General features: G+C 41.8%; 1 protein-coding gene across 1 annotated transcript; it reads left to right on the plus strand.

Moving 5' to 3' along the window:
• The first annotated feature begins 2,952 nt into the window (after window positions 1–2,952).
• sntb2 (syntrophin, beta 2) lies at window positions 2,953–25,119 on the plus strand. Its single transcript, XM_070830759.1, has 7 exons — window positions 2,953–3,929; window positions 19,203–19,422; window positions 19,767–19,977; window positions 20,519–20,661; window positions 20,868–21,064; window positions 23,153–23,343; window positions 24,784–25,119. The coding sequence occupies exons 1-7, from the start codon at window positions 3,206–3,208 to the stop codon at window positions 24,874–24,876; spliced, it is 1,779 nt and encodes a 592-aa protein (XP_070686860.1). The 5' UTR covers window positions 2,953–3,205; the 3' UTR covers window positions 24,877–25,119.
• The last annotated feature ends 494 nt before the right edge of the window (window positions 25,120–25,613 follow it).

The following is a 25,613-nucleotide window of genomic DNA, read 5'->3' on the forward strand; positions in this document are numbered from 1 at the left end:
AGTGGTCGCAGAGCAGAGCTGCACTTCATAAATAAATGGAAACATGTATTTTTCACTTTCTCTTTCTTTCTTGAAAGAAAAATCCCATTTGTAAATATTAGATGTGCAAGATGTCTAGCACATGAACCTACTTTTGAAAGATGATTAAAAGAAAACATTTGGTGGTAGATACAAAAGAACTTTTAATCAAAGCAGCTCTGAACATAAAGGTAAAGTTACCCAACAGTAAAAGTCTGAGGAACAACTACAATTGATAGAGGAACTAAGCCGGGACGTCGTCATGATTACAAACTAGGTAATAGCTGGCTACTTTGGTGGGATGTTGTTAGATGGTTCATACCATCAATGTGAAGCCACATGCTTTCCATCCATCTCTTTTCCTCTGTTTTTGAGCAGAAAATCTCAAAATGAATGTCATGTTCCCATCCTCTAAGATGCAATTCCTGTGAGGGACAAGCCCCAAAAAATTCAGGCACTCTGACAACAGTCCCTAGAAACCTGAACAATCTCCAATAGAAGACATGTTTCAAGCTCTCTTACCAGCTCCAGGCCCATGAATCATTCAGATCCCAGCCTCATAGCACAGCGCTGTACAGCACTGCTGGGTTCTAGTGGCTAAGTGTGAGATCAGGAGCATTTATTGTTGGGATTATAGACTAATGATCAGACTGAATTACCATATCATTTCACCAATCAGGAGTGTGTTATGCATCTGTCCAGCCGACATCATCATCATGTTTGGGTCAGAAGCTGTGGTACTGCACGCTAGGAGCAGTTAACTCAGCGCTTTGCATGATAATCCCATTTTAACAACCTGTACAGACATGTCAGTCTCATTCATTCTTTTTGCCCGTTTCCTGTTTAAATTAGACTCTTGGTAATCGTGTGCCTTTGTTGTATAGGTGGCAGTAGAGCGATGACATCAAATTAGGGCAGAGAGACACTTGACTACATCCAAGATGTTGATTCAACTGCATCATTGTGGAAGCATCAGATGTGTTGTGTGCTCACAAAGGCTGGACGTGTCTGCGGGTGTCGTGCTGCATTTCATGTCTTTATACATAGAAAGAGCAACATGGAGCTTTTTCCATAGAAAATGAATGGAGATAAAATGCTCACAGATACAACTGCTGGTGATGATGATGATGATGATGATGTGACTTTATTGGAGGGCAGAACTATTTCAGGAGTGTGTGTTGCAGCTTGGTGTTACTGTTAAACCAGAGCTGTGACCAGAAGGTTGAGCTATGTGACGGCCAGTGACCGTGCCATCATTTACATCAAGGAAATCCGTAAAATAGAGAAATTGTATTAAAGTGCACTTTCCCATCAAAGCATTAAGGACCACGTTAATACTGTCTGGACACCTGAAAATTCAAGACATCACTTGTTGGCATCAAGCCTCAGCAGAGGAGGGTCAGTATTTGTATTATTTTGTTTTATTGCGATCACAAGGACAACAACCTTGAGATCACATCACTGATATCTTGTGAACTCAGCACAAGACTGTTTTCTTGTTATTATTCCATATTCTTTTTTGATGAGAGGAGAACAGTGTGTAGCACACATGGCCTGAGGGATTCCTTGCTTTCTGTTTCTGTTTCTGTCTGACATTGAAAGGCCACAGATGTGACACTTGTCATCACTTCTGAAGTTTTCTGGTGGGAATGTCCTGTCCTGTCTTTTGCCTGTGCTCAACAAATCGCTCTGTGATATAATAACGGTTTTAGCAGCTTATGGGTGGAAAGAGAACTGTTTTCTAATGTGGAAGCTGACTTGGTTGATGCTAGAGCTAATACAGCAGACACCAGATGCCAGTGCATCTTAAAGACTTGCTTCAGCCCTATAGAAACTGCACTCCCAAATCATCATGACTGAGCTGTTATTGGCCTCAAGGACAGTGAGCACAGTGAATTGCCAATACATCCATGTGGACAGTTTGCCTCCAGGAGAGTTTAACTTACCAACAGGGCTGTTGTATTGACTTTCTACTGATGGAAATGGCATTAGAATCTTCAGAATGTGAAAACAAAGGTTGTAGCAGGCAGCAGCAGCAGCAGCAGGATCCATTAATAGAGCCAACCCTGTAAGTGAACTTAAGAAGGCTTTGTCCCCAGTCAGTGGATCTATAATGCCTCTATGGACGCCCCGCCTCTATCATCATGAATAAATAATCTACAGGTCTACATGTCCATTGGCTGTCTCTGCCTGTCATCCGGCTCTCAGTTCACTCTCCAGACTGACAGGCTGCGTCAAAATAGAATGAATGAGACAGAGTCAAACAGGAAGTGGGATGATTATACTTTCAAAGTTCAAGCAGAAAATGTCTCAACCTTTTTATTGCGTTTTATTCATGAACCTTTCGCTGCTCTTCGTATGTACTTTAAGGTCCACCTGTGAGGAATACATCATCCATGTATCATCCATGGTTCAAACATGCCTTTATTGAGCCATTACCTCAGTCAGGACTTCAGAAATGCACAGAAGTGGACTCATTATATTTAAGCACATTTTCCCAGATATTTGCATAATTGATCTAATAGCGCAAGATTTTGTAGTGTATAGATGTTATAATATAGGTATAGAGCTTTAAAATGTAGTTCTCTTTTAATCTATTTTATTATTTTCAAATAGCTTCCATTCCTCTTTCAGTGCAGCTGTAACAAAGCAGTTTGTTTTCTTGACAAAAAAAAAAAAAAGAGGGCAGACTTTGTTTTACATATAGTGACTGAGCTGACATTAAAAGCATTTACATAGTACCATTAATGTCTACATCACCTCTGGGGGACACAATGTGTGCAGTTGTTATTTTGGTCGTTTTCGGTGCTCCAACATTCGACCCAAATCAGATTTCACAATAGTTTATTTTATTTTGAAAGATTCGAACGGATGTCGTCTTATTTTGTTCTTGATAACTTTGCAGTGGAAGTCGGACAGCTTTAGAGCCTGAACTGAACAACAAGAAGCCCTCTTAGGCTGGCCCATCACAGCCAGTTGTTCTTTTCTTTTTCCTCTCCCTCTTTTTTCTGGGAGTCTCTCTGTTTTCTCTCTCGCTCTGGCTGCAGTCAGTCACCCTGAGAGTGGGTGTGTCGATGCGGGCCAGTGTAGCCTGCTCTCTGCTTGTGCGCACTCTGAAATAGAGGAAAAAGTTGATGATGAGTTTAGTGTGAAGCGGCCCGCCTCGGAGCAGGCTACCCGTCCAGGAATGGCAGTTTGGACCCGAGCGGACAAAAACGGTCAGCTGGACCTTCTGCTCCGCGACCGCTGGATCCGAGTGGCCGCCGAACTCACCCGAGAAACGCTGACTTTAACGGCCGAGGCGGAGGCGCCGGGACAGGGGGCCAATCACTGGGACTACAGCAACTCTTCGGCGGGCCTGCGAAATGGCTTGTCGAACGGAAACGACCCGGGGACGAGTCCGGGGAACCCTGCCCGCGGTTCGTCCGCGGGTCAAGACCAACTCCAGAACCACGGGGGACGGGGGCGCAGTGGCAGCCAGGGGCGCGGGGCAGCCTGTCGGGGTCAGTACGACGGCAACTACGGTCTGAACAGCCCCGGAAAGTACCCAAATAACGGCACAAACTCTGACTTTGGAAGCCCCGGCTCCAGCTACGGCAGTCCCGGGTCCAGCTTCGGGTCGAGACAGGGCGACTTTCCCGTCAGTCTGGACGGCTCCTCGGAAGCAGTGCGGAAAGTCCGAGTTGTCAAACAGGAGTCTGGCGGGCTGGGGATCAGTATCAAGGGGGGGCGCGAGAACCGGATGCCCATCCTCATCTCTAAGATCTTCCCGGGGCTCGCCGCCGACCAGAGCCGGGCTCTCCGGGTGGGTGACGCCATTCTGTCGGTGAACGGGAACGACCTCCGAGAGGCAACACACGACCTGGCGGTCCAGGCGCTTAAGAAGGCAGGGAAAGAAGTGACGCTGGAGGGTAAGTTGGCCACGCGAGAGCGGGGACTTGTTAAGGCCGAGATTAGACTCCTGTGTTCTGGCGACACACCTCTGAGCACTACTCCTTTTTCATACCTCCAGTCACTGAAGTTACAGCCTACTATCACACAGATCAATAGCTTCAAGCATTCTCAAAAAGCAGCACGCCTGCAAGTGGAAAAGTAGATCACATGCAAGAATATCTTTAAGTGAATTATAAGTGAATTGATACTTCTGACAAGATCATTCATTCATCTGTGGCCCCTTTCAGACAAAAGCAGGATGCAGCACACCATCACCACCAAAGCTAAACTTTCTAGGTAGTCCACACATGTTCTGTGGATTTTTAACTTTCACCACAGAAATGATCATTGCTGTGGCACATTATGATGGAGAACAGCAGACAGATTGACATAAACAAACAGACTCTCAGTCCAGGTTGATCTATGACCAGGAGGAGGAGGAGCAGGCTTAAAGCATATCAACAGAACAGAAAGCCTTTGATTAGTGTAAACAGGAAGGAAACCACAGTTGTGGTCACAGTCAGACTTGGATACATTGTACTCTGTGTATTTGAATGGCTGTGGCTTGCTGAAGATAAGAGGTCACTGTAAACATGAGCAGATGAGATTTTTGTCTGTGTGACAACACTGATACTGTCCAGGAGGGACAGAAACCGAGAGTGGAAAACACGCTGATGATCAGTGGGGAAGTCGGCAAGTCGCACACACACACACATACACACACACACACACAAAATAGACAACTAATTATTTGTCATGAGAGAAAGCAGAACTTTGTTCAAGCACAACTGAATAAATGTGTCCAAAACAACAGCAGTGGGACAAACTGAGCGAAGGAAAGGGACCGAGGAAAACCCCATATAATACATGTTATCTGTCTACTGCTGTATGTGACCAAAGGTAGGTCCATATGGTCCTACTGCATCTAGAGGGTGACGCTGAGGTCCTATCTGTAGGTAAGGCCTGTCCAGTCCAGTCATTACTGCTGACGTCAATTTTTGTTTGTCTTAGTTTTTTAGTAAATTATTGAATGATCGTAATTCGATCCATTCTGATTACAACTGAATTAATATATAATTATAATTAATTATAATTATAGCATTGAATAAAACGCCTGCGTAATGCGAAAGAGATAATTCATGGTGCAAGAATTCAATTCTTTATGCAGTGCTGATAATTTGAGAATTATTAGCTTTAGGGAGCTTTTTTAGCATTAGTCTGTTTTTTTTACTGCATGGTTCAGTCTCTGAGCTCTCAGCAACTCTCCCAGGCAGCTGTCTCCGTCAAAAAAAAGAAATGTAATAATAATAACAGTAGTCTGTAGGATATAATATGTATATCCAGGAATGCTAAATTGTCACACAATGTTAGGGACTTGCTAACACGTCTCCTTCAGTCTCAGGAAGTAGTGGAGAAGAAAAGCAAGCTGATTTACATTCATCATGCCACCAGAAACACCACGTCACATGAAAGCATGTGAAAATTAAGCTAATAGTTGCTAATGTGCGAGTGCTTGGTGGCTGTGTGTGCCCAAAATTGGTTAATGCAGCTCAATAAACTGCATTACACATTTAAAAAACACTGACTGGTGTCATTTGATATGATAGGCAGGGTTTGTCTACAAGAATGCTTATAAGTGCGTCACACGTGCATAATATTCATATTTGCAGCTCCACAGAAACAGGTCTGCAGAAAGTTTGGCGTGAAGACATGCATTCCATAAAAGTATCCACATATCAAACACCTCACCAAGCTTCAGATAGAAGCACCACAATAGATACATAGTAAAGCGTACATACTGTAGATAGAGGTAGTTTCATAGGTGATTGGTACTGGCTCATTATGGGACTGAGCGGAGCTCCATGGAGATGTGTTCAGATCCTAAACTGTGCTGATGTAGAACTGTTCAATCTTTCAGTGGAAAAAGAGTGAAAGGGGCCACAGAGCCCCCGGGGTTCGGAAACTTAAGGCCAGGAACAGCTAAATGCAGTGTTTAATGGTTTGGAATGAACGCTGGATGAATACTGACGAGCATGAATTGTAGGAACTAATCAATTTGTGACACATTTCCACTTAAGTCGAAATGAGGCCTGTTTTGTACCTTTTTCAGAAACTCTAATCAGCCACTGTGCTGATTAATCAAAACCTAAGCTCTGTATAAAAATGGTATCGTTGTCAGTCTCTCTCTGACCAGAAATGATCGAAATATTGTGTTGTTACAGTTTTCAGCTGGTTGATGGGGATTTCTAGATAGACAGAAGACAAATGTGGCACAGAATGTTACACAGTAAAAGTGCTTTCAGGGAAATAAGTATCATTTCAAAACCGCTGGTGGAATTTGGCCTATTGCAATGGACATCAGATTAAAAAAAACATTTCCAGCAACCCTCAGGCGTAGAGAGGAGGATGTGCTGCCTCCTGCCGCAGCCACAGTCCAGACATGGGTCTGTTTGGAAGAATGTGTCAGCTGCCTGTCACTGTTTGTCAGTTTGACAGGCAGTGAGCTGTGTTGTTTGTGGACCAGCTCTTCCTCCCAGTCCCCCCTCTTTCTCTGCCGGGCTCCCACCACGTTGAGAAAAAAACGGCAGTCAGTCAGAACGAGGTTTGAGTTTCCAGACCGCTGTGCCGTATAAACAATGCATAAACCCCCAGATATTCTCACAATTAGCTTAGGTGCCCCACATTCCTGACCTTTGCTTGCATGTGCGTATTTAGGTCAAAGGTCAGCACTGGCGGCACCGGCTTGGATGATCCGTGCTGCTCCTGACTCGCAAAACACTTTAAGTGGTTTTTTTTTTCTGATGCTGCACAAAGGAGGAGAGAGCAGAGAAACACATCTGAGAAGGTGATGGATGCTTAGAGGGTTACATAGCTAAGCACTAAACCATTTCATTTTTAGCAGCATGTTTCCTGAGTAGGTTATCAAACTAATTTTGTCCCAAATATTCGGTACAGGCCTATAAATATCCAACATGAACACTTTGTTACTTTCGGCCAGAGATTAGAGTCTTCTTTACACTGCAAATCAACTTGCTGGTCTCAATCATGTCTTGTTTTCTCATTTACTATAAAGCTACGTGGCACCATAGTCAGTTCTAGAAAGTCATTATCTTATTTAGGATGATACAGTGTGATTTGTTTGTATCCGAGATAGATGCCCATTTTCAAGCACCGTTTGCACCAGATATTCAGTCCATACCAACGAGTTTGAAAAGAGGGTGGCGTAGTTGTCTGACTAATATCTAAAACATCTGTAAAAGGGAAACCAAGAATCAGACCAAAGCCGCATCATCAATATTTTTGCATTAACAATGGATCAAATGGCTACAAATGACTCAAACATGTGAACGTTAACAAACCCACAGAGAATCAGAACATCTTTGAGTTCATGCTCGGCTCTAATCAGGGTGGAGTAGCAGCAATACATAACGGTTTGTAACATTATTAGCAAACACTGTGCCTAGTTTTTGTCTTTTTTTAAAAGATATTTCTTACAACTAAGCTAAAAGCAGATTAAGTATTGGACTAACATGCATCAGTTGAACAGAAACACAGTTGAGTGCTGATGTTGTTCTTCTTGTGCAGCATGACATCAAAAAAGCAATCGTGTGCTAATGCTTGTTCAATTACCCTCAAGTGATTATAAAGTGGTCGAAAAGTTATTAATGCACCAGCCACAGGAAAACAAGTATTGGACACACTGAGCGTAAATTAAATGGTTGAACTTTATTGTTAATCAAAAGGAAATCATGTATTATTTTCTCCCCCATATTTTAACTTTCATTGCACTGTGAGCTTTCATCTTTATGCCCCCTGTCAGAGTCAGGTTCGTTAGGTGTTTTCACACTCCCAAGGCCGTAGGAATGAATGAATGAGAGCTTCTTAAACAGTTTTTGTCCCATTAACACTTGACATGCTGCTGCCCCAGGCATGACATGCTGCTAGTTAATCCCCCTCCCCTCACCAGCTGACAGAATATCCCATATGTCCCACTGATTAGTTGAAGCAGCCCTGGCCCTTGTGTCCTATTGGGTTAGCCCTCTGGTTGGTGGAAAGAGATGCAGGATGAGCCCTTTGTGTGAGTAATTGGTTGGATAAAAACAGCACATACCAGACACAGAGGCCATTGATGAAACGGGGACAGCCCTGACGTGGAACAGCACTTTTCTTTTGTTCCGAGGCCAAAACTAGCCAACCGTCCGTTCACTGTGTCGTCCACTGTCCTCATGAGGCGAGATCTGCCACGGAGTCTGCACAGCCTGAAATAGGCCAGGCCAGTTTGTCAGCTCTGTCTCAGTATGAACTCCGCTGCCTTTGATATCCATCTGCAGATGTGTCTCTGGTGTCCAGCTGTCAAGAGAATTTTTAATGACCTCCCGGAATGTGACAAACTGAAATTTGATGTTTGCATTAGATGCCAAAACCATTTTAATCAGTATATTCATGTAATATTCATGTTAATGCACGATGCGAGGCAAACAGATGGAAAAAAAGGTGCAGTTTGTTGTTGAACAAGATCAACAAAGGTATGGCAGCAAAAACAGACAATTAAAAAAAAATAACTTACTGACAAATACAAATCTGACTAAACTCTAACAAGATACTGACTGGGATGCTGGAACACTCAACTCAAGGCACAGGACAAGAGAAGAGGCAGACAGTATATACACCAGGGAGGGGGGCACAGGTGGAAACAATCAGGGCGGGGCAGACAGTCACAGGAGCGGGAAACACACAAGAGCAGGAAGTCAAGGGACCTGAAACGAGAGGGAAAAGTTGAACGTCACAATAAGACAGGAAATAGAAAACACATGAGCTAAACTTAAACTTGACGAGACCTAACAGTTTAGCTTTAAATACATGCGTATGACTAAAATGGTAAATGGTCTCTATTTGTAAAGCACCTTTCTAGTCATTTCAATTACTCAAAGCACTTTTACATCACATCCTCACTCACACAGGAGGAATTTAAGTTAGAGGAGGCTATTCTTTCACACACATTCACACACTGGAGGAGCAAGTTGGGGTTCAGTGTCTTGCTCAAGGACACCTCGACATGCATGCACTTAGAGGAGCCAGGGATCGAACCGCCGACCTCCCGATTGAGGGACGACCCTCTGAGGCACAGCTGCCGACTGTGCAGACTAAAAGTGCGATTCATGTCAGGCGAGTTGTTATTGCTCGTTGAAATCAGCTAATGTTCTTCGCTTTGTGAAGATGGAAATGATGCCATGAAATTTGTTTAAATCAGTTTAAATGACTTCAAACAGCTATGTGCTTGAAACACAGGGCATACATAAAGGGATAGTTCACCCAATTTACATGAAGACAGTATTTTTCTCCCGAGCTCTTGTGGTATTCAGAGTGTCTCTGACACACATTGTATAGTGTTTCAGTGAAAACCAAAAAGAAAAGATGCTACTGACTTTTCAGGCAGGCGTTTTCCATTCATCTCAGTTGTATTGGTGTTGGTGGGAGAAGCGGATGTGTAAAGATTTTTGGCACACGATACCAAACATATCTGCATGGCCGGATACTACTTTGGATAATATGTTCGTTCATAATGTGGATTAACTAACCCTCTGTTGTGGTTTTTGGCCTGTTTCTGGTTCACTCTCACCAAACTGATTTCCAGATGCAGCTGGAAGTTGTTTCAATGAAAAATCCCTGACAAACTCACTGCACACTATTTTACAAGGACCAGAGAAGTAGAACATCCACCAACCGAGGAACCAGAATATGTTTCCTTAGGTGGAGCCCAAACCTGAGCCAAAAGGAGAGTGAATATTGGGCTTACAACACATTTGTTGGGTCCAAATTATTGCTGATGTTGCTCCGTATCTGCTCGCGTATTGTTAACTTAGAAAGGTGATGATACTTGTTGGGAAGTTATACTCCAAAGTAGACACATTTTGCTGTAAGCTAAAGAGAAAATAGTTTGCATAGTGTTTCTTTGTTTATTCACAGCGGTATAGTCTATTGTCATTCTCTGTCAGCTGCTTTGACCAGCTCTCATTGTCAAAGCCACACTAAAGGTGATGGAGTGTCTGTCAGAGCAGATTTGACTCGGGGTGTTTCCTTTTTGCATCAGTGAACCTAAACACTCCAACCATTTGAAACAATGAATTATATGTGGGACCCAAGTGCTCCTAGAAGAGCTTATAAACACAGCTAAAATCGAACAAATGCGCAAGCTTAGCAAGAGAACATTATTTAGTTCTTTTATGTGACTTGTGTGTAACTAACTGGCTCAGTTAGTTAGTTGTGGGCATGGGTCATTATAATAATATATAATATTACTGACACCTTCCATATCATGTATAATTTAACTTTTTTACAGCGTAGTAATAATATGATAAATGGGTTTTAACACTAGTAATTAGATCTTTTTTTACATTTCATAGACAAAACGATTAATCGATGATTAAAATAACTGTTAGTTGCAGCCCTAATTTACATAACAGCTCACAGCAGAAAGCATCCAGCTTTTCCTCCCTGCCAGGACCTACTGTGGATAAACCAACATCAATCTGTGCCATTGCTGCCAACATGATGGGTAGACATTTGTAATCTTTAACAGTCACTACAGCAGAAAATGATGAATGTGATTATTTTTGTCCATAATCTGCTTTATCCTTTGTAGAAAGTTGGCACACATATTCAGATACACTTTCAGGCCATACACTGAATATTCTGGCATTTAGAAAACTGACTTACATCATTTCATAAATGTTACAGAGTGGTGTTGCAAATAAACACACGCATGTATTAACACTTCAACAGTGTGATTTCCCAAAGGTTGTTTTTCTAATCCAGGTTAGAGGACAGCACAGAGGAGGGGGCAGGTGTGACTCTGCGTTTGAATGATCAAGGGAATACTGATATTTGTGTGTGTGTGTGTGTGTGAGATCGCTTGTCGCCCATGATTACATGTACCTCTGTTTATGTAGGCATGTATATTTGAATAGGGCATGGCAGGTCATTTAGTCATTTATGTCTTAAGTAGTTACCAGTGACTCATATTTGTCAATAATTTGTAAACACAGAATTCCAATCTAAAGTAGGCCCGCATTCAAATTTGTATAACGAAATGTCGCTGTGGTTTGTCCAAATAGTTCTGCATTAAAGAAGGTCGACTGCACATAATGAATTTTCCAGATACAGATGATGAATATGGGGAATGAGAGCCAAATGATTTGTCTTAACCGGGTGTTTAAATGATATGGTAAATTATGCATATTAACCTTTAGGTCATCCAGATTTTTTTTTATGATATTAAGTTTTTATGGAAAATAGATCTAAAACCATTTATAGGTAAAATAACTTAATGGCATTTCTGTTTTTGACTAATCCAATGCATTAGATACCCCAAAAATGAAGTGACTTGATCACATTAATGTAGAAATGCTGTAAATCCAATATCTATTGTATCTAATGTATTTTTATCTGTATTATTGCATTATAACATTATAAGCTGGCATCAAAGGCTTGGTCAGATTCTTCAGCTCGTTTACTTTTCATTTCAGCACATACTTCCTGAGTTATATTTGGAAACGTTTCTAAATTTCATTTGTACTTTACTGAGGAAAAGGTTTTTATTCACCACTGATGCACTGACTAGTTTGCCAAAATTAAATACATGAAAGGACAAAACAAATTACACATGCATCATTCTTATATGTCCACTGAGCCAATGACGCCATGTAATTCCCAACATAGGTCCACCTACCTTAAAGCTGACACCTGTGTGGGTGTGCAGGGCCTTTAAAACATCTTTATATCTAAGGTAGCAACACTGCTGTTTTGGGATCAGAAAATGCTGGACACATAAGGACAGCTGTCTCACACTGGGCACAATAAGTCTTTTTCACTAAAGATATTTTGACATGTCACAGAAGGAAAAGCTCAAGAGTAAATGAATGTTGGCTGAATTCCATTTAGCTGCTTCTGCTTGGCATACTCGATCAGAACTAGTTCTTACTGTCCAACCACATTGGAAAGATGGCTCCAGCTGTTATAGTGAGAGGGGAGGAGCAGTGTCAGTTAAATACACAGATAACACTGCACAGAGTCTTTCCGGGAAGACATTTATTGTGTCCCACTGGGTTGTTCACATCAAAAGACTGACAGAAATACAGAGAGAAGTTCAAACCCTGGCTCCTTCCTCACCTCTGCACAACTGGCCAATCACTGTGTGATGTGGGTTTTGGAGCAGAAATACAGAAATGGTTGGACACAGATGTTGGAAAGGTGTGTGTGTGTGTGTGTGTGTGTGTGTGTGTGTGTGTGTGTGTGTGTGTGTGTGTGTGTGTGTGTGTGTGTGTGTGTGGAGGGTTAATGTGATTGATGACTCCCAATTACCACTAAATCTTTCTTTGTCTTTAAAATGTTCAAAAATGCTGTTGTGAATGTATGTGCACATGTGCACTAGAGGAGGGACCCCATGAGAACATTTTCCCCATTACACACACACACACACACACACACACATTCACATGCACGCACGCATGCACACACTACTGGGGCTGCATTCTGACACATTGTTCTCATTAGGTTTCTGGCAGAAAGAGACTTTAGGGAAGGGGGGAGGAGGAGAGGGAAAGAGGGAGTGGACAAGATTAGGAAGGAAAAGACTGAGGTAGGCTTTATAAGAGGTGTGGGAAAAGGGGAGAGAGGAAGATGAAGAAGTGGGGGACAGTAAGAGAGAGATGAGAGACAGGACTGTAGACGGGGGGGGGGCAGAAGAGAAGGGTGAGAAGGAGGATGGAGAGACAAAAAAGGAGGGAGCAGAGTAAGAGAGGAATGAGAAAGAGGCGAGTGAGGAGAGAGTAGCAGGCCAAACCACAGGGGAATTTCTGGGCAGTTTTTGGGGAAAAATACAGAGGCTGGGGTCTGACTGCCTGACTTGCTGCTCTGTAAGCTATTATTTCGTTATTTCGGCCATTCCATGAGATGATTACTGTGTGTGTGTGGGGTGGGGGTGGGGGTGGGGGGGGTGGAAAGAAGAGATGCAGGCGGTTTGAAGGCGGGTAGTTTTACGACGAGCTTTGTGCCACAACTAACGCCACAATCAAATATGTGTCGAGTCAGACTCTTCTGCCCTCTTCTGCACGCCTTGTCCTCTACATGTTATCCTTTTTTCTGTCCATCCTCTTCCCTGTTCTCCTCTTCCCCTCTGTTACTGCAGGCAGCGAGGTATGAAGGGAGCCAGATGATCTGGCCTCTCATGGGATGTTGGTTGGAATCTCTGGGGCATCTCCCTCACACACATGACTGCAGTTGCATACACAGAGGCAAAAATGTGTGAGCACACACATATGAGATGATCTGGTAGTCCTCTGTGTACAGGCCTAATTAGCAAAAGTGGAGCTGAGCGACAGGCCTTACAGAACTAATGAGTTCATTTAACAGCACCAAAGGCGAGATAGATAGACAGACATGCGATGCAAGCAGAAAGCACTAAATCTGTCTGTAATGATGGGTAGGGAAGAAAAACATTTGATGTGAGTCACACAGACTGTAGAGGAAGAGTTATTAATTCTGGCAGAATAAACTGGGGAAATGTGTAACATGGAGAAAAAAAAAAAAAGGAGAAGCCCTAATACTGCTGTAAGCATTCTATGAAGTTCTGCTGGTACTTTTACATGTCGTCTATGGCTGGGTGATGTGGCCCAAAAATAAGAGCAAGAATAATATGCCCTGTACAATTGTAAGACTGTCATTACTATGCGTACGCAAAAAACTCCCACACAGCTATGGACTGTCAGTAACAAATAAGTAGAGTACAGACATCCAGTTTAATAATCAGTTTCAGCACAGAGAGAGCAGAAAAAAAATATTCTCAAATTGTAAACTAGTATGGCTTTAGACATCTGCCGAAAAGAAAGCAGATGCACATTTCTGACTTTGTGCACAGGTTTAGTCATGAATTTACACAGAGCTTCATGCATCTGGCCCCTCGAGTCACGACAGTCCCTTAAACTGGGGCTGGTGTGCATGTCACAGGACTGTCGTAACTCAAGACAGCTGTAGCAGCACTGACTTCTTGGCTGAAGGTAACCTTTTTGTGCTTGTTGTAATGACTCAGTTTTCTCAATTTAGACATTTTACACAAGAACCAAGGTGCTCCTATCTTGAAATTTTGTACACATGCTCATGGTGCCCAGGGGATGCACTGTATCTTTGGTGACATTTCCATCAGCCAATCAGTGATCAGTGCTAATCAGCAAATATTAGCTTGCAAACACGGTAAAATAATATGGTGAACATGGCAAATATTCTAAACATCAGCATATTGGCACTGTAATTGTGAGCATGTTAGCATGCTGACATTAGCATTCAGCTAAAAGCCGTTAAAGAGCACGGCGTCGCCGGGCTGCTAGCATGGCTGTAGACTCACAGTAATGACAACATTTTGTATTCATTGTAAAAATTGCATTAACATTGAAAATTTGCAATTACACATTTTCTTCTAATCGTTCGGCCACATATTTTGGTACAGTACCAAAATTGGAATTGAAACAGCACCAGTATCGTAAGCTTAAAACAATATCCAAATCTCTTGTTATGTATAATCTTCAGATATATACATAGCGGTTCATATGTAAATATCAACAGGATGACAGGATGTTACATGAGTCACCATATTGCAGCTGTATTGTTAACAATAGTAAGAATGGAGTAACAATGCAGCAGGTAGAAACTGCACAATGGATAAAACTGGGTTTAGTGTTTGCATCTCATCTGTTAAAAGAGGCTACATCCCATGACGATGGAATTGATTTCCGCGGCTACATCAAAGACTGCAACTGCTCCCAACCCTTTCATTTAGACGGAACAAAAAAAATGAATAGAAGCAGATGTACAGTGTTCCTCACTGCCCACCAATTACACAACAGAGCTTTCATAAGCTGCTCTGCTGCACACATTCAGGATTCAAGAAACTTTCAATTGAACAAAATCTGAAGACATGAGAAAAACCTAATTATGAGAAAAACCCAATTTTAGTACCAGATGTATGTACTGTAGATATTTTAGCTTTGAATTTTTCAACTCATTTGCACTTTGTACAAACTTGTAAAATGCAGTGCTACCAGTATGACGGCATTCTCTTTTTTATGTAAAATAATTCCTCTGAAACAATGTATCAGAAAGAAATCCGGCCAGCTTCTACCAGAGAGCAGGCTTCTTTGATTGTCATCAACAATCAGTCTCAGGTCTCAGTCCAAAACAGTACCACTGTCAGATGATCCAGTGATGCAATATAGACGTTGGATGGATGATTTTACAGGGCTGTACACATTGTAGGTTTTTAAAATAATAACATTGACATTACATAATCTGTACTACTTCTTTCTCATTCTTGGAAAATTTTGGTTTGGCCAAAGTATGGCCAATGACTAGCATCACCTGAACCATGGTGTCACATTGTTACTACCAGCTTCTGTAATCATTGTTTGTATTGAAGGGGCGTCATCAGCTGGAGGTTGTAGGTAGCCAACCAACAGAATCGTCAAATCTAGTGGCAAGATGAATCTTTAATTCTGTTTTAATTTATTTTATTTTATTCTGTTAACTAAATTGTAGTTTATCAGTGTTTATAATAATCACGATGACCTGCTGATAAATCTGCACTTGGACTTTCCCCTTTATATAGAACAACCATCATTGTGAAACTCCCTGCAAGTGCTGGGAAATGAACTGTTCCCATATCCTCTTTTCCTGTCATTGCTGATTTAAAGGCACACACATATGCACATACAGCATTAAGTCCTACTGTCCTGTTTCTCAGATCAGTGTGGCTGAAGTTAAAGCAGCCAAAGATCAATTAAGATTGACATAGAAATATATAGAAAAATATATAATAGAAATTGAAATAGAAAGTTACAAAGAGTGTAGATGATTCAGCATGTATGTGTTCTGTCTTGTGGGTATAAACTCAAATAATTTTCAAAGCACAGTGTGAGAGTTTTTGATATTTATACTGTATACACACTGACACTGTGTCTCTTGCGTCTTGCACTGATTGAATTGAGTAACATGATTGGGTTGATTTACCAATTACAAATGTTAGAAATGTGAAGGCAAGAGGTAAAACATTTATACATGGACTTGTAGAGCCACAAGCCCACGTCTAATATAATATATAATCCTAACCACATTTGTCATATTTGCACTTCTCAGGCTATGTGAAGAGTTAATTTTACTGCTGTGGCGTCCCTCAGGGCTCCTTTCTCAGTACACTAGATTTTTGCTGTATCATCACATTCTATGACTTTTTTTCCCTGCTATGCTGATGGCATTGAACTTAACATCTTACACTCAGGTTCAGACGTGCTTAAGTGTGTTTCAGGCATATCCAGTTGGATTTATGCCAGCTCTACAAGAGTCAATCTTTGTTTCTCTGGAAAATTTCACTCTAAAATAGTAAATACTAAAAGGGCCATTCTGTTCTGCAAGGCCAACATTTTCCACAAATGTTATTGTGTAGCTGTGTTTATATGGTGAAATTATTTGCCACCTTATTTTATGTGCTAACTTTAGGTTTTGGGCCGGAGTAACATTTGCTGTCAATGATTATTTCATAGTTCCCTATAAACTACATCCCAGTTTCTATAACTTATTATATATAGTCTGGTCATAGTAATGAAAGTAGTGATACTATAGTTGATAGCATTATTATTAGCAGTATTATAACTACTAGTGTGGATTACTGTAGGACTGCTAACAGATTATTTGAATGCTGATAACCACAGCATAGCGATACTCAGTGAGCTGTTCATCTAGTCTAGAAGATAGAAACATGCATAGCCACAAAGAGTCCTGGGTCAGGGGATGGAAAATATCTCAGCCGAACATCTCTGCACCAAGTCTGATTGTTAGGCTGAAAGTAGAGCTTTGCAGTATAGAAATCCTCTTCCATATGACCCCAAGACATAAACATGGTCATTCAGGAATGCTCTCACACTCACTTACTCCAAAATCACTTACGTTTGCATAAATGATCCCAGACCTTATTGGTATGGACAGTGTAGTCAGGAGAGCTGGTAAAACGAGGCTCTATTTCTTGGCTCATTGCCTCAGCATTACTACCAAGCCCCGCCCTTCACTCTGAGTCATACATAGCGTAATGTACACACAAGCACACAGGGACTCATGCACTGTGCAGCTCTCTCTGCATCTATGGCTTAGTCATAAACTCTGTGAATCTCTTGCTGAGCTCAGTTTAGAGTCGCGCACAAGCACGTTGCTGTAGACTTGATCTTATATTTCTCTTAACTCACACGTACGCATGTGCACACACACATCTTCACAAACCAAATATTTCGGTCTACATTCCAGAGTGATCTCACCTCTTAAGCAGACCGACCTAACACATTCTGTTAGGTCCCAGACACGGTCCCTCATTTCTCTTATTCACGCTCACGCTTGTGCCCACAAATAGATTAAGAGAGAATGCATTGGAGGAAAGACTGAGGACATAAAATGGGCATGGACAAGGGAGAATAAAGGAGTGTAAGAGCAAATGAAGGCACGAGACTGTGTGCTGGTGGTGGCAGGAGGTGTTTGGGGCCGGGGGACCAAATTTGGAAAATGAATCCATCACATCGGAGCAAAAGCATTTCTTTGACAAACAGCCGTCCTGCCAAGCTCACAGCTGTACAGCCAAGTCAGGCCTTGTTTTTCTAAGATAATTTCATGCAGAGGACCACTTTGTCCTTTTAAGCCATGCTTGGAAGATAGCAGGAACTGTTTATATTCCGGTTCTTGGCCAGAATACGATCAGTGCATTTGAAGACCTTCATGAATAATTAGGTATGATGGACGAACACAGGTTGGACAAACACAGTACAACATCTATTTTCCATCCCACACGAATCTACAAGCTGATTGTTAAGAGAATCAAACCACAGCTTTCTCCAACCATGTTTTAAAAGTCTAACCATAACTGGGCCCAAAAGCGTATTTGAAAGCAGAGTGTTTCTTTACAGTCTGGTTTATGGCGGGCTACACCATATATCCTGAGTGACGGGATGTTATTTGGTGGAATCCCACAGATGGTCAAACTATCAACACAATATTTGCTCAAGATCTGTAGACATTCAACAGCTGTCTCGCTTCGGCTCGGGCTACGCTTTGCTTGACCCTGACACACTACAGCAAACTGACGTCTTCATTCTCATGATAAGAAGAAGAGTCTTTCAATCTTACTTGTTTAAAAAAGATTTTACTTAATTTGGCTTAGTTAAGAGGAGAATAGACTAATAGAAGTATTTGATCTACATTTTATGAAGTCATTCCTTTGCCCATTAAAATCGGTTTTGAACATTTAGCTGATACTTCCGGTGACAATTTCAAATTGATTGCTTTGTTCAAGCAACAGTTCAAACCCAGATACTTTACTCCGCAATGATATAAAACAAAGAAAAGCATCTTGTTTTTCATTTTCCATTGCATTTAATAGATCAGCAAAACTGTTGTTCAATCATTCTCCTCTTTCCATTGATTAATCAACTAATCATTTTAACACTATTTCCACTAATTCCACTAATTCTGCTAGAAATATTATATTAATATTCACAAGCTGCAGTAATAATTTTTTTTGCATTAACAATAGATGAAATAACTCAAATGATGAATGGAGACACTTGCAGTGTCATGAATTATTAGTGTCTCTCAGCCCATTATTTCCATTTACAGCAACTCAACTCTTCTCAGCAAAAAAGCTGAAAGGGATAAACAGATGAACAGATAAACAGACACCTCTTCGGCTTGAGCAGTGTAAAGATAAAGCCACTATACGCCACCTGTCCAGCGCCAACCAGCAGACAAAGCTGGTAAATGTGGGGGAAAATATGAAAGCTGAAGAGCCAAATATTTGTCTCAGAAATTGGTAAAGACCAAAACAGAGCTAAAAGCACATGTGAATAAGGAAATTGCTAACTCATTAGCTGTATACATTTTTAATGGGACAGTATGTTAATGTTGTTTTTCAACTTTTTCAAATTGAAGCTACCAACATCCAATGTAGTATATATGTGCCCAAAAGAAATGAGCAAATTCAAAACATGTTAGGCATTAAATACTCGAAATTCTATTAAGTTATAAAGCCTGAAAAATAGAACTGGAATAGAATGGACACAGTAATAATATAACTACAACTACAACGTGAGTGTGACTCAGTCATGCTACCTTAGTAGCCTAGTATTGGATGTACAGTTGATGTATCCTTTTCTGTGTTCTTCCACTAGTGAAGTACATCCGCGAGGTTTCGCCGCTCTTTAAGAAGCCATCCCTAGTGGCCGACTTGCCGTGGGATAGCGTTCGCCCACAGTCGCCCAGCTACAGCGGCAGCGAGGACTCTGGGTCGCCCAAACACAGCAGCTCCTCCTCCTCCAAAGACAGAAAGGTCATAAGTCTAAAGATGTGCTTCATCAGCAGGAACCTTACCATGCCAGATCTGGAAAACAGGTACCATATGACACTCGTCCATGTTTGTGGGAATGTTATTGAGAGCTGAGCATGTGGGAGTTTAGGTGTGTGTGTGTGTGTGTGTGTGTGTGTGTTCTATCACTGGGTGTGTTAAATGTGGGTTTCCCGTTAATGGCATGTTTCAAGTATGTTTCAAAGTATAAAAGTTATTTTGAACTAAGATCTATCCAAAATAAAATTGCTATAATATCCCAGAACCTTTCAGATTACACCAAAGCATAGAAAGGTTTATGATCGTGATTAGTTCTTTTCTATAAAGCGTGTAGCTCGTGTTTTTGCTGGTGCCTGTGTGTATAACATACCTTTCTTTTGTCCCTTTACAGACTGTTGGAGCTCCATTCCCCAGACGGCCAGCACACGGTGGTGCTGCGCTGTAAAGACGGCCCCTCCGCCAACTCCTGGTTCACAGCCATCCACACCAACATTGCCGCCCTGCTACCACAGACCCTGGCTCACATCAATGCTTACCTGGGGGCCTCATCCTCTTCCTCCACACACCCCCATCTCAAACACATTGGCTGGTTGGCTGAACAGGTATTTTCAGCTTTGTTTAGTTTAACATCTGCTTGCTTTAAATTCAAACATTTCATTTAAAAAGTTCATCAAGAATGGCCTTAATTCTCATTCAAGACTCTTGATCAAGTTGAATGTGTGGATGTCTGACTCAAACAGGAAACACCAATGAAGTTTTCGTTGTTTCATTTCCTTTTCGTTGTTTCATTTTTTTTTACCACAGTTGCACTCACAAACACACTGTCTGGGTTAGTGTCGTTGCTTTTCACTATAACACCACCAACTCTCCAGGCTCTCAGCCATGGATCATACACACTCCTCCCTATTTTTCCCGGAATGCTATCAAAGTTCAAGCTAAATTATCACAGTAAGCTGCTAAACTCATCTGTAGCTGTACCCTGTCAAACTACATCACTATAGCTGTACTCAGCAATACACACACACACACACACACACATTTGACCCACACAAAATATTATGTGAAACATCATCATTTAGCATTGCTGCTATGTATCAGTCAGAAATATTAGTACTGACATATCCTCCTGACCGTCCTCTTTAGGTCCAGCTGGAAGGTGGACGGCAGCAGTACAAGCCAGTGGTCATGGCACTGACGGAGAAGGACATCCTGCTGTTTGAGTCAGTGCCGTGGAGCAGAGAGTCCTGGTCCATGCCTCTGCTCACGCACCCACTGCTCGCCACAAGGTAAACACAGCAGACAGCAGGGTGACTCGGCTAAAGCCTCATTCCGCCAGAATATTCAAATCTTACCTGACAGTCAGTTCACATTGTGCTGTGGGGCAAATAAGAATTACAAATATTACTCCTTGACAGACTTTACCTTTTGTCTCAGAGCAACTTTGTCTCGCACAGTTTTAAATGTGTCTGTATTTTCTGGTCTCTCCCTGCAGACTGGTTCATTCTGGCAACGCCCGCGGTTCTCCCGCCCAGGGCTCAGACCTGGTGTTTGCCACTCGGACAGGCACAGGGCGGGGCATTGAGTCCCACATCTTTCGAGTGGAGACTCACTGGGATCTGTCCTCGTGGACACGAGCCCTCGTGCAGGGGGCTCACGCTGCGGCTGAGCTCATCAAAGAAGTGTCCATTGGTGAGTGTGGCTGTGTGTGCAATAGGAGATGGGTCTGTAGTCTGAAGTCAGCACCAAAACGCCTGTGGGGACTGATCCTCACAAGTATTCTTAACGTGCTCCTTGGCAAACCTGTAATGGGATCATTCAGGAACATTTTCATGGCTTTGATAGTTGTGTAATTGACATTCGAACCTGCCTCCCAACAAAAGCTGCAATAGCTAAAAATATTATTATAGTAAGTATAATAAGTATAATATGGAGGAGCATGAAGTACATTTATTTATACTGGTCTATACTTATACTACACTACATTTTAGAGGGAAATATTGTACTTATTACTCCACTCTACTTATCTGGCAAACATAGTACCAATAATGAAATAGACTGGATGGTCAGTGAGTCAGTGTGGGTCGCTGCATTTGATAAAATGGAATCTGTTTCGTAAGATGGGTGAGCGACAGAAGTCAAAAACCCTTCAAAGACACTATAGACACTTGGCTATGGACTGGCCTTAAGTGAGATTGGTACCACTTGAAGTGTAATCTCCACAGAGAGCTGTATAAATCAGCTGTTTGAATGGTGTGACCTTATCAACGGGTCTGTACTGACCGATCGTGGCTCCTGGTGTGGCCATCAGATTTTATTCTCTGCCTACAAGATCAATTAATAATTGAATAAAAACAAAGCTAATTTCTGTTGGCTCAGCTTGGTTTAACAACCATACAGTGTATAAAATAGTTGAATTGGTTCCACCTCAACCAGCGTCAACATTTAAAGGCTCCTTACACAGTAATGCATCAATAATAATAACCTAATGATATGACATTGGCAGGACAGGCCTGCTGCATAGTAAGGACTTTCTTCCTTTAGATATTTCTGGATACTTTTTCTACTTCCACTTAAGAAAGCTCTACTGAGTGTCAGCTCGTTGTTTTGGTTTTGTGGCCAGCATCAGTACTGCCAAATGTTTTCCTGGAGAACAGAACAGGAGCTAAAAGGAGAGAAAATATTGGACACAAACGTGACACCAAATGAATGAGTGATACTTTATATCTGCTGTATAAAATAAGTGGGTGCTTGTTTCTGCTGCCCCCAAGTGGCTTTAAAATTAGCTATAGTAAGTAAGTAAAGAATTTAGATTCTTCCTCCACCACTAATTATGTGTAACCAGAAGTTCAACCAGACATTTTGCTGTGCAGAATGACAAAGAAATGGACCCTGTACTAATCAACCACAAACCAAGTGTCTTTTCCTGTTCATACCAAACAGTTAGCAACAGTGAGCAAGCAGACTTTCAAACAGAGGATGTGGGTTCACCTTTGTGCCTGAAATCATGACGCTGTCAGTGAGTGTCAAGTTTTCTAGAGACAATATTTGGTCCCAGACTAAACCCCATGTAACACTTGTACATGAGTTTTTTTTCCCCCTTGTAAGCACAGATACATCATTTAATTTCACATAACATTAGATTTAACATAGAAATACTTTGACTGCGACAGGAAGCTCCTGACAGCAACTGACCGTGCTGTGTGCAGCAGCTCAGAAAGAGCAGCATTGTGTTGGAAATGCAGAAGTGAGAGCCAGCAGAAGGGAACATTTTCACTCTGGACAGAACAATAGTTGGCTGCCAGAACAGCGCTGGAAAGCCTCAGCCTTTTTTTTTTTTTTTTTCTTCTTCCCTGTCCTGCTGCCACACAAACCCGCAGTTGTGCAGGAACATTCATGGCAGCCGAGTTACAGTAACACACACCGAAATGCTTTCGGATCAAATGACCTCACTGTTAAAGCTGCTCCGGGCAGGATTTTATATAAATGATACACTTGTCTTTGGGCCGCAGCAGAGAGGACCTCTCCATCCAGTTTATATAATTCAGATGCTTTAGAGTAATATTAGGAGTAAGATATTATTTAGGAGGCACTTGTGTTAATAAAGATTACATTAAAAGGAGTACGTTTAGTCTGCTGTCATCACATGACATGACTTCAGGGTTATTCTAGTTCATCTTGTGCCAATGTGTTGATGAGTGCACACATCACTCCCCCTCCACACACTTGTCACCACCGCTCACCCACACACCTGCTCTTTTCTCTCTCACCGTCTTCCAGGCTGCACGTTGAACAGACAGGATGTTCGCCTGACGCTGCACTATGAGAAGGGCTTCACTATGACAAGGGAGCCGGCAGATCCGGCCGGGGGCACCGTGCTGTTCAGATACCCCTATGAGAAGCTCAAAATGTCCGCTGACGACGGGATACGTAACCTCTACCTTGATTTTGGGGGTCCAGAGGGAGAAATGGTAAGTTAAGACAGTGGAGAAAGAAAAGACATACTGGAATATTTTATATTCTGTCACGTGTCTTTTCACCATATTATACTCCTGCCAAAGAGCAATGGGATTAGTTCTGTATGTGACATCATGGATTTTAATTTTTTTGAAAAATTGTTTTCAATCAAGCTCTTTAGTGGAAGAGCTGGAGCCAAGGTATTTTAGCCTTATATTCTTTTTATTATCATTATTATTAACTCACAATTTGTACTTTGTGTTTGTGCATTAATTGACAAATAGTTCTGTAATACGTGTCATTGAGAAGAGTGACTCTGCAACACCTTATGTGAATCACTGTCCTTCGTATCTCAAAGGCTTCATTGCAGCTTCTACTTCTAAGGAAGCACAAGCAGTGAAGAACCACAAATTGAACTCGGAAGCCTTTCGTTAAAATCAGCAGAGTGCCGACGTTCCCTCGAACCTGAAGACGAAGAAGTAAAAGAAGAAGAGATTAGTCCATTAATCAATAAGTCAATCAGCAGAAAATTCATCAGAAGCATACTTTTAGAAGCAATTCATCCTGTCAGTCTCTGGTTCCAACGTTTTAATTCAAGGATTTCTTTACTTTATTTGAATTATGAATTGAACATCTTTGGGTTGGACGCACAAAATTTGAAGGCAATTTAAAGACAAAACCGTTGTGAGCCCATAATTGAGAAAATAATCAGAAGATCAATCGCTAACGAAAATAATAATTAGTTGTGACCCTACATTTGAGTCCCAGTTGTGTAGAATTTTAATCTAATTAAAGCATCAAAATGATGTCAAAACAAAAGGTGAAGAGTAGTTCAGTCTGTGTGTTGCCTCAGGCTCGCTCATTGTAGCATGGGATGTCTGCGTTGCTGTGCCTTTAGATCATACCACCAAGGCACATCATTCAAATGTGAAACAGAAACTCACTGATGTTACACATCAAAGTCTGTTTGGCTGTGTTGGGGAGAACTACTGCAAATGTGACAAACGCTGTATAAAGCCTTTTGGTGATGTCACTTGAGTCGGCATCAGTTGACAGTCGAGGGTGAGGAGTTCGAGGAAACGTCACAGATTTTTTGTTTTTTGTCGAGAGGACAAAATTACTCAATGTTCTCTGGAAAATAATGAATTCTACAGACTGGAATCAGAACAACTGACTTCCACCTTAGGTGACTGCACATGTAGCTTACTAGTTTAAAAAAAAAAAAGCAGATTTACTGTTGACTTACTACATTCTGAACAACAGAGAAATTAGAGGTGAACAGATATTAAATGTAATCTATGCTGTAAATTAAGGGTGTCAGATATGTCAGAATAGATTATTACAACTGAATTTGACTATTTTTGCATCCATTTGTCTCTCAACGTTTCACCTGCCCTGCTGTGTTTTTCTTTTCTCCTTTCCGCCCTCACTTCCTCTCTCCCTCCATTCTCCAGGTATTTGACCTCCACTCGTGTCCAAAGCCGGTGGTGTTTGTCCTCCATTCCTTCCTGTCAGCCAAGCTCACTCGGATGGGCCTGCTGACGTGAAACGACTAACAGGAGCAGCGTGGATGAAACGATGGGCCCAGGCGAGGAGGGGGAAAACGCTCCCAACATGCTGATACTGGGGGTTGATTTATTTTTAATTTTTTTTCATTTTTATTTCATTGTTTTCATTGACAGCTGAAGTTAGCCCTGAGGCGGCGCTTGCAGGGAAGTTTTAATCCACGAGTCATATTGTTGATTGTCTCAAAAATGTGCCTTCTCTTCCAACTTCTTCCCGACCTGTCGCAAACATTTGTATTGCGAGGTCAGGTAACAGGAAGTGGCACTTTGCTTGAAGTCATGAAGTGTTAGGAGACATTTACAATCCCCCCCCCTCCCCAAAAGATAGCTATTAACATTTCATGTAATAATGTCACTATGATTATCTGAGTTCAGATGCTGTGATGTGCTTATTGAGGCTCCATTCCCAGGGCCCTTCAAGCAAAGTGTTACAGAGTTCATTAAGGAAAGGAAGGATTTTTTTAGACAATTAATACACAGCCAAGTACAGTTTGGTAAATGCTCCCTGTTTTTACTCTATGCCTATCATTCCACGGCAGCCTTCCAATGTACTTTGGGCTCTTTTTAATGTTTGTCTTTGTGTCGATGCGTGAGCGAAAGAAGCTGTTTTAGAGTCAGAATGCAGTTAATCGAGAGAGCAGAGCAGAGATTGTGTGAATGCAGGAAGGTGTGTGTGTGTGTGTGTGTGTGTGTGTGTGTGTGTGTGCATGCATGGGTCT

Source organism: Pempheris klunzingeri, chromosome 5, assembly GCF_042242105.1.
Source record: "Pempheris klunzingeri isolate RE-2024b chromosome 5, fPemKlu1.hap1, whole genome shotgun sequence".
Lineage (NCBI taxonomy): Eukaryota > Metazoa > Chordata > Actinopteri > Acropomatiformes > Pempheridae > Pempheris > Pempheris klunzingeri.

Bases quoted from the DNA above. Each gene is read 5' to 3' on its own strand.
- sntb2 (XM_070830759.1), top strand. From the start codon at position 3,206: ATGGCAGTTTGGACCCGAGCGGACAAAAACGGTCAGCTGGACCTTCTG. The intron at 19,978-20,518 runs GTATTTTCAGCT...CGTCCTCTTTAG, and splicing joins TTGGCTGGTTGGCTGAACAG to GTCCAGCTGGAAGGTGGACG. The intron at 23,344-24,783 runs GTAAGTTAAGAC...TCCATTCTCCAG, and splicing joins GGGGTCCAGAGGGAGAAATG to GTATTTGACCTCCACTCGTG.